This window comes from Apus apus, chromosome 4 (assembly GCF_020740795.1).
Source record: "Apus apus isolate bApuApu2 chromosome 4, bApuApu2.pri.cur, whole genome shotgun sequence".
Lineage (NCBI taxonomy): Eukaryota > Metazoa > Chordata > Aves > Apodiformes > Apodidae > Apus > Apus apus.
The window spans coordinates 84,454,757-84,469,910 of NC_067285.1; the positions used below are offsets into that span (position 1 = coordinate 84,454,757).

The 15,154-nt window shown below is 35.7% G+C and overlaps 1 protein-coding gene across 5 annotated transcripts in view; it reads right to left on the minus strand.

The window, feature by feature from the left end:
* Positions 1–75: 75 nt before the first annotated feature.
* The window catches only part of SLC7A2 (solute carrier family 7 member 2), a 62,084-nt gene continuing 47,005 nt past the window's right edge, over positions 76–15,154 (minus strand). For all 5 annotated transcript variants that reach the window (XM_051617190.1, XM_051617188.1, XM_051617189.1 and 2 more), the window contains 7 exons: positions 14,753–14,975; positions 11,660–11,796; positions 8,496–8,598; positions 7,752–7,957; positions 7,272–7,438; positions 6,203–6,311; positions 76–5,619 (listed from right to left, as the gene is read on the minus strand). In XM_051617190.1, coding sequence (XP_051473150.1) covers positions 5,432–5,619; positions 6,203–6,311; positions 7,272–7,438; positions 7,752–7,957; positions 8,496–8,598; positions 11,660–11,796; positions 14,753–14,975 — 1,133 coding nt within the window. In that variant the 3' untranslated portion in view covers positions 76–5,431. The remainder of the gene's footprint in view (positions 5,620–6,202; positions 6,312–7,271; positions 7,439–7,751; positions 7,958–8,495; positions 8,599–11,659; positions 11,797–14,752; positions 14,976–15,154) is intronic.

The window sequence follows — 15,154 nt, forward strand, 5'->3', positions numbered from 1 at the left end:
ACTATATCATTTGAGTTTTTACTAAAACTATCGTGGTTGGTTAAAATTAGTGCTGTTGTATGAAGTACATAAAAGTGAGTGATCTTCAGCTTTATTTAAAAAATACGGAACAAATGCAAAATCGTTATCCCATGAAGCACGTTACAGTAAATGACAAGCAATGTAATTTCCATCAGAATCTGGAACTATGGTAACTAAAAATACTGCTGATTACAATTCTATTGTAAAAGTGAAAAAAAAAACAACAAAAACAAAGCACCATATTTTAAAATATAAGCATTTTTACATTCATAGAAATTCAAGAGTTTTCTTTTTGGTAGAGCACATCAAAGAAATACAAATTTGTAGTTAAGTTGCATCATAATCATTCTATCTACATTTTAAATGCTCAGCAGCATATAATACAGAAAGAATCACTACAATGCACATATGAACAAAAGGAAAAGTTAAAATGGGTATGAACACTAATGTTTTAAAATGATGCAAACATAACTACTTTTAAAGACATGTAACACATATTTCATGCTTTACTTTCTGTTAACACAAAAGAAAAAAGCCCTCCTGAATGTTCAAAACCTTTTATCCTTTGTCCTGACTCCAACTAAACTTGGTGAAGCTGGAGTTTACCTGGCACAAGGCTCAATGAAAACATACAAGGACAACAGAATTTGTCCATTTACAATAAAAATAATGATATATATACACAGTTCTTTGTAACTTGTGTCCATGCACAAAAATCCTTTGACTTAGCTAATGTTAAGGAGTTTGCTTTCTAAAATCAAATGGAAAACAGATCAGGAGATGGCAAAGGCATTATATGTAGCTTTGAAAAGGTGCAACTACTAAAAATGCAGAGGTCCTCAAAACATATACCAGAAAGAAATACTAAAGGTACAGGAAATTAAAAACAAATATGTGAAATACCACCTGCTCTTTCTGTAAAATATATATTTGCCTAACACTGAGTAATGCCAGTGCTTTCAATTAACATATTACAATTTCAACAAACTTCCTGGCAAGTCTAGGAAGAATCAGGGCCCAAGAACATTAAAAGGTGCTTTTATTTTCTTTTGTATGTAACCAAATAACACATACCAGCCATCATGTGAATTAAATTCCTACTGCACAAAAGGTACCTCTATGCCAAAGGCATCACGGAGGATTAAAACGATTGCACAGTCCCAGACAGATTTTCTGCACTGTCACAGATTTCACCAGGTTGTGTCTCGGGATGCTTACAGCACATTTTATATTGGCACTTCTTTAAACCTCCATGAAAACAGTATGCATTTTATTTCTTAAAAAATATATGTATCTTTGCATAAAATTTAGGGGAAAGGTCGCTAGCCTTGTGTATTTATCTAAACTTTACCAAATTTTGCCTCTAATTCATTGTATCATTTGATGTTTCTGGATGGCATAGTTAAATTCCTAAGTAAGTACGTAAGTAACCCTGTATCACTCGTATTGACATTTATTACTGATAATTCTCTAAAAGCAGGTAATGTAAATGTCATTAACACATGGTGACATAAACACAGTATGACAGATTTCAGGAATCTAACCAGCATTTGATGTGCAGGAAAAAGCATACTACTATTAACAAAATAGTTTTATCCAGGATAACAGACAACTAAATCTAAGACACCTCATAAAATTACCTATTGCAGAATTAGGACAGAAATACAAAAAGATCACTTTAGTTAACAGGAATTACATAGAAATGTTATTTCTTATCCTTCAGAACAAAAATAGGTATTTGCTCTCCCTTAAATATGCTTTGGCTTACTTTCTTAAATGCAACTAGATAAGAATAATTTCTCTATCTAAAGGCATACACAGACTGTACAAATGCAAATATATGATTTGGAGGATTTTTTTTCCACAAAGGAAAAAAACCACAATAAGCTACCTCCAGTAACAGATATTTTGTAATAACACATACCATTATTATTTGCACAGAACAACTGACGATATCAACAGCTATGTTAAAAAAAAATGACAACTATTTCATTCCACCAGACTTGTGCTTCCAGCTGCTCTCTCAGCAAATGCAAGAAACGATCAGGATTTGTTTCATACATGGACTAGCATGCCAGTCCTTCACACAGCCTGCTCCTGCAAAGCTCAACTAAAGCATCTGGAATTTCAAGATTGCATATAAAAATGCATACCAATATTAGCGTAAGTATCTTACTTCTGGCTTGTTCTTACTCAGCCACTGACTAGTAATGACTTTTAACTACACACACATATAAATAAGCTTTATGCAGTTGAAGTGACTGAGAATACCAAATGACTTTAATTTTATATCACATTAGTTTAGTGGATAGGATAGTTCCTGTGCTGCAGCTGCTCCCATCTCCCTTAGCAACATTTGTACAGGCACATTCTTCTATTTTATATCATTCATTTATGTAACAAGAGGGAAGAAATATTTATACAAATGAAAGGGGAAGCTGTCAATACACAAAGTGCTGACACATCCATTAGGCAAACAAGCTGGAAAATTTGTTTTCTCTAATTATCTCCAAGAGCTTTAGCTAGAACTTGCTTAGTAGAAGTTTATTATATTGACAGCATCCCTTTCAAAGGAAAATTCCAGTGCAGTATAGAAATTATGTTAATCAGTACATCAAAATCACTATGGGCTAATGTCAGATGCAAACATATAGACAGGCATGCACATATACATTCTATATGAGGGCCTTAGGGAGGGGAAATGGGATCTTCCTTGCACATCACAGAACAGCAGCAGTTTGTATCTTGGGAGCCTGGCTTGCCTGCTCTGCAGCATCAGCAATCACAGAAAAAAAGTCAGTCTTTCTTCTCACACACTGAGATGTGTAAGGCATTTTTAAAGAGCTGTGTTTCGCTGTAGGTGTGTAAACGCATCATGCAAAAGCTTTGCCTGAGCACTGCTGACCTGCTCCCTCAGCAATGGCATTTTTTGCAGCTGAGGATTTAAGCTGAGTCCTGGGCAGGACAGGTTAAGAATGTCCTCTGAAAGTATAACCACTGAAAAAGCTGTGCTTCAGGAAAAGCATCAGCTTCTGTATTTCAAATACCTGTTAGATTAAAAACAACTGAACATATATTCATATATTTGATGCTTTGGTACTTTGTTTTGACATATCTAAGGATTACTGTTTTGGATTCCTTTAAAGAGCCTGGAAAGTCTTAAATTCCTAGTATTTCAAACAAGAACATACAGTTCTTTTGTAATTTTTGGCATAAAAATAGGCCCCAGTTGGGAAGTACAATTAAAATAGCAGATCCAACTGACATAAGACAGCTCCTTCATTCACTGAATAGAGGTACTGAAAATTACCAATAGCTCAAGGAACTGCCCTGAGAATTCCTATCCATTCCTATCAACCAAATATTTACTTAACATGTTACCTACTTGTATTAGTCTAATATGAGATTTGAGTCCTTCCTTAATGACATCTTGTAAATGATGACGAATTTTGGAAAGAAGTGGCAAAAAAAAATTATGATCCATTCTGGAGGCATTACGATTTATCAAGAAACAATATCCCACTGCCACCTACCCTATAGTTTCTCCTCATCCTCTGTGTCCCATCCACTTTTAAGGACCACCAATCGCTAGAACAGTCCTTAGGACAACAGCAGTTGCAGCTGGTGGACGTATATGATGGAACCTCAGACAAGAGGGAGGTGTTTTCCCTGTTCATGCCTCTTAGGTTTTCAGATTGCTACTCCTGAGTAGCCAGTAGAGGCCACTGGTGCAACAGCAGACACGGATCCACACGCTACTGCCCGCACTACAGGACCCTCTCCTCACAGGTCAAGCTAAGAAAGGATCAGGCTGAAAACCTCAGACCTGGTTCAGACGGTGGAGTATCAGCCCATTGCAGAGTTCCCTATCAAGAAGCACTTCTTCTGCCCTTTAACAGTTAGGCATGTACAACTCATACAACTGAAGCTGTTTCAAGATTAAAAAGCATGAATCTACAGCTGTGAAAAAGAACGGGGGACAGAAGCAGCTTAACTAGGTCCTTTTTTTTTGTTTTTTAATTCTGAAATTCTGGCTCTTACAAAAACTAAGGTGCATTTCACTGTCAACCAGCACAGCTCTCATGAGATCTACAGAGATTAATACCAATTATTAATACCAGCATTAGATTGCAATATTCCATGACAAGTCCAAGACAGTTTTTACTGTAGGGAAGTTATTTTTATAAATATATTCTTGCAAAATAACTTCATTTTGTGGAATCCTTCATGGGACATTCAGCTTACTACTTGCTGAGAAAAAGTGCTAGAATACCTCGGTGACTTTGACAGGTGACATGACTTTTATGTTGAAAGAAGAACAGTTTCCATTTGCACTAGCTTTAAACTAACTGTTCACCCAGCACTGCTACAATCATTTGGCTCTTTACATAGATTAGCATTTGGACATCCTAACCACATGGATGAATTTGTGGATGTAGACTTGGCTCACAGAAAATTACTATGTAGTAAAGGCTTAGTGAAGCACTGAAATAATTGTTTTCATCAGGATTTTTTCCAAAGCCTGGGCCTCTTTTTTTAACACCCCTTTCCATCTGAAAATAAATCTGGGATTTTGTGCATTAATTTTTCAGAGGAGAAGCAATGTGTAACAACTAACCTCAGAAATATCAGTTCTGGAACATGATAAAGGAGAAGAAAGTATAGGGGGAATAAATTATGACTGCTGTATGTAAATACTTAATTATGTAGTCAGGGATAACATCCCAGCCTTTCTGAAATCAGAAGCACAATATACGAATGTCACTGTCAATACTGTGACCAACAGATTATTTCTCAGATGCTTCTGCAGAAAACAACATAACTACTCTTCGTACTACAGAGTACTACTCTTCGTAATACAGAGTACTACTCTTAGTAAGGGTAAGCAATATTTCTTTTTGTATAAATACATGATCCCCTACTTTTTGCAAAATATCAAATCTGTACAATTACCACCCTTTTTGCAAATACTTCCCAGGCCTGTCTGCATGTTATCTCCTGTCAGAGTTACTTCTGTAGAAAAAAGAGACCAAAACACAAAACACAGAAAAAGAGAAGGCACAAAAGGCACTTGTGTTCAAAATGCAGTGTCAAATTCAGAACTTCTTGCAGGCACTTCTAGAGTTCTTCATGTTATGATTGCCAGTGGTTGTGGATGACAGTTCAACCAATGCATCCAAATTTTTGCTTGCCAAAGGTTACTTCTCTTATTTGTTTTTTAATTTAAATATTAATCTCCATGCTCTCAGTTCTGAAGTGATGACAGTGGATCAGCAGCTTGACCAAAATATCAGCCAGGCCTTGTTGTAAACACTTTCAAGAGGCACAATGTTGGCAGAAAGCTTTTGAAATTTCAGTCTGCAAGTAAAATGTCAATCAAAGGTTTAAAAGACTTGTATGTTTGCATAGATTAACATTCACTTGTCCTCTCATGTGGAAGAAACTGATCACTTTCATTTGCATTTTCAGGTTCATCCATTTCTTCCACAGGGTTCTTTTCTTGAAACCCACTATTTTCTGAACAGGAATCATCATCTCCATCACTACGATGACCTTCAAGACTGTGCCTGATGCCATAAGCAAAGTAAATGAGGAAGCCTTCCAAAAGGAAAAAAAAAAGTTAATAGCATTTTCAGGCAAGTAGTAGTTAGTTATTACTCTCTAGTGGAATGTATTTTCTGAAACAACTTTCTTCTGAATTAGAGCTCATGCTTCAGGTATTCCATTTCTCTGGAAAGTGCAGACACTGAATCACAGTGAATCCTTTTTGCTTAACTGAATGCTCTAATAGGTCGCAGAAAGTACTATCTCCAATTTATGTCTAGATGGAATTAGTACAGTTTTCTTTATCTTAAAGGAGAATGACTGATATTCTGGGAAGAAAACTGTTACAAACAGGTCTCTGCAAAATTTTAGCTGTACTTCATGGGAAAAAACAAATTGTGGCTTACTGGAATTAGTCCTATAACTTTGATTCTTTCTCTTACCTCAAAACTGTATTTATAATTTTGACTGCATATAAAAACACCTGCGTCATGCTCTTGTTTTGATCAGAAATATTAGCTGAATTACTAAAACACAGAGTTTTGTTCACATATTTAAAGGAAGAGAATAAAATGTTCTAAGATGGGATTAATCTGTCCTAATGTAAGAGGAGACTGAAATGAACAGAAGTACCTACCGAGTGCCATCCAGAAGCTAAATCTGATCCAAGTGTCTCCACTTAATTGTACCATCAAGTAAATATTTACTAGGATACTGAATGATGGCAAAAATGGCAATAGTGGAACCTAAAAGGAAATTTTTAACATGTCTGTAGAATTAAATGTCATTTATTGCATGTCACACTTTAGTTATACAACACAAACTAGAGGTCACTCATCTACTCACTAAAAAGAATAGGAAAATACTTTTTTTTAAATATAGTGAAATTTTATTCTCACTGGGTTTAACTGGGTATCTACACACTAAAAACTTTTAAAATACATTATTTTTTAAAATAAATTATCTAAGGCTGTGAAGAAAAACTTTCCAGTTTGTGCTGAACATACATGAATGAATTCCTGAATCTACAGATGAAAAATATTAGTTGTATACTTTTATATATTCCTTCTTTCTGAAAAGCCCCCCCAATTCCACCAGATTCCTTGACTTTCATCACTATACTTCATTATTTCCATTAAATACTTAATTAAATAACTGATATTAGAACATAAGTGAAAGTTCAAAATGAAAGGTGTATACTCTGGGAGGTGCAAACTCTATTGTGGTCCAAACACTGCACAAAACACAGACAAGTGACTGCACACTAATCAGTTTCTGAATTATTTTCCAGTTTCTAAGCACTTAAATTGAGGTCTAAAATTACTTGCATTTCAGCAACGTGCACTTTGGGGATGTGTCTAAAAGAATACCTAGAAGATCTGTGCTGTCAGATCCTCTAGTTGTAACAGCAGCTGTTCACACTGACTTCAGTGGTACAGCCATTTTCTGCAACCATGCTCCTATACGTGTCACACACTTCAGTCTCTGAGCAATGAAAACCTTTCTCATCCTGAGAAGATCTGGACAGGACTGCACATGCCACGAGCAGCCATTGACCTTGCCTTCACCAAGAAACCTGCAACAGTGGCAGTGCAGTAATGAAAGACTGCCTGGAAAAGGACCATCTCTCTCTCTGTCCCTCTCCCACTCATTAGAATCCATCCAAACTTCTTATCAGAGAGTAACATAGAGAATGTGTCATTCACCATAAAGGCCACTTTCTGCTGGTTCTGAGGCTGCCTTTGGATGAGGAGAATGGTAACTATGAAGGATGTCACCAGCACAGCAAGAAGACCAATACTCCAGGGCTCCAAGTTAGCAATGAAATGAATCCCATAAGTTGTAAGGACGCTCAAGCCACAAACCAAGAAAGCTGTGTGAAAAACAATGGAAAATGATGGAATGGGATGATGGAAATGGGAAAGAGGTCACTTAATCTCTGCATTGAAGAGGAAGTGACTTTTAAGAAAAATTATAGCAGTTCTTCAGTATGAAATGTTACAATGAAACATGTTTTATTAAAGGAAAATATATCAGACTACAGATTAAATCCATCAAGAAGTATAACAGCATTCTCCAGAATGACACATTATTGATGACTGAAAGGAGGCATGCTATCACTTGATTTTTAATTTTGTCTTTAATAAAATTCCATTATTAATGCATTTGGGTAGCTGAATACTTACCTAACACACCCACTAAAAAGTTAACAGTAGTTGCAGTCTGCTCTGTAGGTAAACTGGATGGATTAATCAGGGCCTGAAGACTGAAGTTACTCTCTTGTATCATATTTATCTGTGATTCACTTCCCGCAGAGCCCCTTTCTGAAGCAGCCAAAGCTGCTTTTTCTGGAGAATACTGTGGCTGGTCATAGCTTAAGCTGGGTTGGTACCTATGCATAAAACCAACAGGATAATAAAAAAATTAAGATTACTGTAATATGACTCTATGAATGTATTTAAATACTAAATTCTTCACTGTAGAGATGTAGACATTCACAATTTGTAACTGCACTGCAACAGCAAATACTATAAGTCACTATCATATATAAACAAACTATTGTGATTGATTATTTTGCAGTGTGTATTTCTGGAAGTTTTTTAAGCTATGCAAATGCACAAATGGATCAGATAAATGTCCAGTCTTGTACAAAAACAGGGCACAGAATCTGGTGGTCCATGGCAGGGAAAGAAAGGGCAGGGAAGCTTCTTTAAGGAGTGGCAAGTTAATTCTGACTTGCTTCCCAGAAGTGTACTAATTGGCATTAAAATTGTACAACTGCTTTGTTAGAATTTAAGTGTATTTTAAAAAATGCATATGTTAAATAAGTCACTATGTGATAAAATATTCTTCTCTAAAGTGTAATTTATTTCTGTGTTGACCAACACAAAATAAAACACAATAGAATAGAAAGGATGCTTTTGACTCACCTAAGAATGAGGACACAGGTTGCCACGAGTGAATATGCAAGAAGTGTACCAATAGACATCATGTCCACTAAAGCCTTTAGGTCAAACAGAAATGCCATTATAGCTAAAAAGGAAAAGAAAATGCAAATTTGTATGAGACTAACATATTAAGAGCTAAGATTTTAAAATCTGACCGCAGTTTAAATTGTTTTACTGACAGCAATAGGAATGAAATAATGGTAATCCTTAAAAACACATTTTTGAAGTCATCGTCAACATTCCCAAACCTAATTCCCTACAACTGGGAATCTCACCCATATAGATATGCACTGATGAGCCATACAGTCATGCTGCATAATCAAGCAATATGTATTGGACTTATTTGGACATAAGTATTTGCACACATGGCTTGTTGAATTTGAGCCACATCAAAATACATTTTTATGGAGTAACATACAGATCGTGCAATAGAATCTCTCCAGAGCCGAGAGGATGGATCCCACCACAAAACTGGGGAACAATGATCCAACCCATTAAGTCACCAGTAGGTAAAATATCTGCTGAACTGAGGAAGAGCTCCATATAAAGAGGACTTTCAGGATTTGTCTCAAATAAAATAGTTTTGTGGGTTTTAGAAAAATTATTGTCTTACTAAAAAAAGTTGAGGCCTTCAGAAAAGGCAAGCAAAATCTCCAAGAATTAATATACCTAAGATCCCTGAAATCAGAGGCAGGAACTTCCATGATACTGATAGTAATTATGGAAGTCTTTGTGTTTATAAAAGCCAGTGCCACCTTATTTTGGAGATTCTGGAATGTCCGTGTTTTGTCTATGGTGCTTGCACACAGACAGACATAGCTTCTAAAGAAATTAGCATAAGTCATCAGTAAATGACAGGCTAATGCTAATTTTTTTAAATATAAATGGTCAAAGGACCTCTTAAAATATTTTATTTTCTTAACATTATTGAGATGGAGAAAGAATCTAAAAATACTTAAGCTTTTGTATCAGCAGTCATCTCAACATAAAAATAAATTATTAAATGTAGCCTTTATACACTGTATGTATATACATACAGAAATTTTTCTAAGTTCAGAAATACTTATATAAAATATTTATGCTATCTGTTTGTTAATATATTATTAGACAGGTATATAAGTGCACAAACACACGTTCCCCTGGTATTTGATCCTGAAGAAGAAAGCAAAATGTGATTTTCTGAAAATTTCATATGGGTGTCTCCTTTTCCAATGAAGGAAAGAAGACCATCCCATTTTCTTTAGTGATGGTGATGTTCCTAACTCAAACAAGTAATTTATGGAGTAGATTTCTGAATCTCTCACTGCTTTGCATGTTCAAAAGGCAAGCAAAGCTGAGGAAGAACAGAACCTACTAGAACCTCATGTACAGTAGTTATATTCAACTTTTAATCCTGGCTTTGAAAGGCAACTCTGTAGTCCAGAATATTCTTTTACATGAGAACTGAACTGAAAAATTCCTGTAAGATTTTTACTAAGAGAAAAAAGGCATGGTATCACTTTTCCAGCTCTCTTAATTGGAAGGAAACAACAGGATATGACTCTGTGGTGAAGAAACCTTGGACTGACACCAAACATTTTGCTATGTGCAGTTTTGCAATCACGATTACCAGCTATGAAAAGGTAAGCCACAGTAATGACATGACAGTTGCTTCAACTGCAGTCTTCACCTGACAACTTTGATTAAAGAGCCCAAACATCTAATCTCCTTAACATTTCTTAAAGCTATTAAACAGTTCATGCTACGAATGAAAAGTCAGGTATTAGAAGCTGTTGCAATACATCTGTAACTATTATGGCAAAACCATTTATTTTAAAAATAGAAGAATAAATTAGTCCTCCAGCAGTAGATAAATCTGTCTTCAGGGAAGTTGTTGACACACTAAATTCTCCAAACTGTCTAAAAGCAGTCCAAGTGGTGGCTGCTGCCTAGCTATAGTCAGAGCTGTATGACTGTATCAGTTTACCAGCTGGGTAACACCGTTTTCTTTCTCCCTATCATCACTGCAATTTCAGATAAAGATGTTAATTTCATCTCACATAACTGCACTTCCAAATTACTACGGGGAAAAAAATCAATAACATAAATTCACATAATATAGTCAAAACAATGAAAGTAATTTCTAAGCCATTTATTTGTATTTTGACCAAAGAAAAGGGAACTGATAATAATGCTTTATGAGGAACTATCAGGACAACAACTGTGCCGTTCCCACATTATTGTCAAGTACATGGTGTGAGCAGTTCCAGTCTTGTGGCATCAGAGGATGACCCTGACTATAAATAACAATCTTTTTGTCTCAATTCCAAACCTCTTATTTGATATATATTTTTGCCAGGGTTACTAAATGTTATAAGGCATGTCTTTAATATTTGAATTACTTTTATGACTATTACTTTTATTTGCCTTTGAGTTAAATACTAGAGCTTCCGGTTTTCCTGGGTAGTTTGGGCTCAACTACATGTACCTCTACAAGAAGTACGGACAAAGGTGAAACAGTTGTATGTTAACAATCTGTCCTTGTGAAACATTTAAGAGTTGACAACAGCTCCCAAAATGCTATTTTGCTAAAAAATATGTGGGCATGTATGTGCATATATATGTATGTGCATACAAACATAACACTGCAACACACACAAGTACCCCTCAACCACAATTTGGTAAACCCATACAAAACCAGAATTCTTTCTCTTCAAAAAAAAAGAAATTAAATCTTTGTATTCCACAAAAGAGTTGATACTGTTGCAAATGCAGATTTTTTTTTCTCATGTCTCATAATAAAAAAGTTATTTCCCCCATTATAGATGTGATAAGTGTATAGGTGTGTATCAGACACAGGAAACCTGTAAGTAGAACATCAGCCGAAGGAACCCATATTAAGTAAGAGCTTGTTCACAATACAAGAGGCCAATATTTAAAAAATAAATTAAATAAATAATTTAAAATTTTGTGACATTAAGGGCATCACCACCACCATGATTGGCATGATCTGGAGTTCTTACATCCTTTGATTACTTGGTGATTTTATTCCCATTGTACATGCAAGGGAAGTTAACAAGCAGCTCTTTTAAAAAATATAAAGTACCATGCACGTGCACAGGGTGTTTAAATCTCAGATTTAAGTAACACGGGCTTTGAGAGCTTACCAGAGATGACCCCTGCTGTCAAGGTGGCAGCAACTGGTGCCTGCCTCTTACTCACTTTGGCAAGAAAACTAAAGAGTAAACCATCGCGTGCCATGGCAAACAGAATTCGGGGCAAAGGGAACATAGAGCCGAGAAGACTAGAACAGAAAAATGTATAGTTCAAATACAGGTTATTAAAAGCACAATGCTTTACTGGTAAACCCAACTACACAAAAAGAAAGCTTGGAAGAGTTCATGGGCTTTAGGTATAGTTTTGGTTTAGGCTCCGTGTTGCTGCTCTTGGCTTTTTGTTTGGTTGATTGATGTTCTTGGATTTGGGTTGTTGTCTATTTTGAACCTAGGCTTTAACAGCACTCGAGATTAGCCATCAAATAAAAAATCTGTGGTAGAGAGAAGTTTTACTGGCAGTCTGCTTTACCTGGTGACAATCAGATTTGATCAGTTCAGTCTGAAGCAAATAAAAGCTGCACAACAGTGTTCTATTTCCATATATGCAACGTGTTTAGCAGTGCACCTTTCTTTACAAGGATCAACTCTTAGTCTCACCTGCTACTGCACCAGACGATAGAGTAGCAACTAGTGGGGTCTTCGTTTTGGAACTGATTTGAGCTAGACATTTGAAAAGCAACCCATCCTTCGCCATAGCATAGATTACACGTGGCATTGGGAAAATGGATCCAAGAAGACTGAGTAAAAAGCAAACACATGCAACATGGCAAACACAGTTCATGCAGAATTGTATAATGGACAAGATAAACAACGTTAATTAATGGCATGTATAGAAACAAAATTCATTATTGTAAGACAAAACCAGAAAGCCCCATAGCCCAAGATACTACAGATTGACACAAAAAGAAATTTCTTTTTCCCTGTAAAGTTGAATTTTTTTTAAATTAATTTAGGCAATGGGATTACTTTCTCAGAGAGAATTCAGATTAGCAAAATCACTCTTGCCATCTCTGTAGTTCTTGGGCATTAGTGGACCAGGAACATCTTCCAGGTCACACTATGCATTTAAGCTTTAGTCCTTTGTAGAAAGTCTGTCAGTCAGCAGCAGCAAATCAATAAGCACGAGCAGCATCTCTTATACACTACAATTCCATGTGAAGGCTGCTGATTAACAGTAATTCAAAGTAAGCACCATACAGTTATACTTGGGCATGTTATTTCTTTTGATTAAAGCCAAGCTTCATTAAGATCGTTTCTTTTTTGGAAGAAGTAAAGCAAATTAAATTGTATTTGTTATTAGCAGAACACAGAAAGCTTTTATACTGTTGATAACTCAAAGCTTTTTTAGAACATATTTCTTAAATTAAAAAAAACAACACTGAAAGGACAAAAGCCAAAATCATAGCCAGTATAACCTCTGCAGCAAGCACACCAGTTTTTAACCAGGTGAATGGTTGCCTTTCTTACTTCAGGGAATAAACTAAATCACTTACAGAGGGCACAGCTTTTACATACCACAGATCCTAGATCCCTCCAGTAATGCTTGTGAGACACAAGTGTTAAAGTTAGACACACGTGAGGTAAGTTTCATTGCACATGAACTGATTTTGATGTATGAATGTCCCTTCCAAAAAAGGTTTCTTAAATCAGGATGACAGTTGATTTTTCAGATAAGGATACTATTATAATCCACTGACAAGTTTTTTTGCTGTTGTGGCTTTGTAAAATTTCTTTCTCCTATCCCTCTTTAAGTACTTTCACAAAAACAACAGAAATATTAATAAACAACTTTACACTGAGGAAAAAAGTTCACGACATAACACGGTAAGTGGTAAATATATGAACCATAAGCAATTATCCCAACTCTTTTTCTTAATTATACCTCTAAACTGAGAAATATGAAATACTCTAAACTGACATCAGTCAACAGACTGTACAATTAACCTTTTCATATGAGTAAACAGAATTATTCAGAATATGCCAAAGAAGAGATCAACAGTTCAAATTTCTGAACAAACATTTCACTATCTCCATTCATTTTTTTTTCTAGTATTCGTATCTTTAATGTAATTTCTGATTTTACATCACTTTTGCTATTTATCACTATAGAGGAAAAATTCAGTAACACCCTCCAAACTGAGTGGACCATGAAAGCTAGATAGAAAATAACTATAATCCCAGGATGAACTGTGTAACTATGATATTCTTCAGTCAGCCCTACAATACTTCTAATGTCATTCTGGAACTAGGACCTTTTTCTATCCCCTCCTACATCAAAATTCCTTTAAAGCACTGTCCACAGTCAGCATGCTTATCTTCTTCAGGCTAATGCTTACAGGGTTATCTTGGAGTGCTGTCTGCATTAGTGCTGAAGCTCATGTAAAGGAGTCCTTACCTACCTAAGCTCAGGTAGAACACTAGTATCAGCATTTTTCTATCCCTAAATTCAAGTATTAAGCAATTTTCTATTCTATATAAAAGTGTTTATGCCACATTACAGTTGGGGTGTAATATTTATGAACAGATATTAATATATTACATGCCATCCTTGATCTTTTTAATCAAAGTAACACATTAAGTTCTGGTGACACCCACAGTTTCACAAAGAGGAATAAATTACAATATTTCCAGAGCTATAATCTACATCTCAAAGAACCACACAGAAACCACAGAGAGGGATGGTGTCAGAAGACAGACTGTCTACTGGAAGAAAGCAGAGACAGGCAACAAAGACGAGGAGTGGAGCTAGTTGCTCATCTCTTCCAATTTTGCCTGCCAATACACAGAGCTCATAAAGCTGCTGATTCATTGGAAGTGCACAGCAAGAAAGGACAAAAGGATTGAGGAGTTTTTTGCCAGTTAAAGATAATCTGCAGGTCATATGTCCAAAAATACATATTTTAATTTAAAAAAAAAAATGGGTAATAAGCCACAGAGGTAGAGTTCAGTAACGGTACAGTTTAAGAAAGGAACTTAAATTAATGCACCTACTGTGACCTGCCTAAGTCTAAAACATACTCATAATACTTATTGCTAATTTCTTGCATGAAATGAGCCTTCAAAATGAACACATGAACAAATACTTAAATGTCAGGTACTACCCATCAGGTTTTCCCAATAAAATTACTATTTCAATGTATTTACCTTGTAGACAAAGCGCAGAGGGATCCCACTGCTACAATGTATTTGGCAGGACCCCATCCAACATACTCAAATGCTACTGGCAGAGGACTTTTCTCATCTAGTAGATAGTATGGCATCATAAGTGTCAGTGCAGCTGAAACCCCAAAATACGCCATGAAGCAGACAAGCAGGGACACCACAATTCCTATGGGTATGGCTTTCTGAGGATTCTTGACCTCTTCTCCTGAAGAGAAAAAAAAACAACAAAAACACCCCACCAAAAATTCTTACTCATTTCCACCTTCAGCTTTAAAAGATAACGTCAAAGAAAAATCATTTGTTGATCTAAGCCATGAGAATCGTAATAGAAGATTTAAAAATCTGTATAAAATAAGCTCAGTGACAAAGAACAAAAGTCAGTAT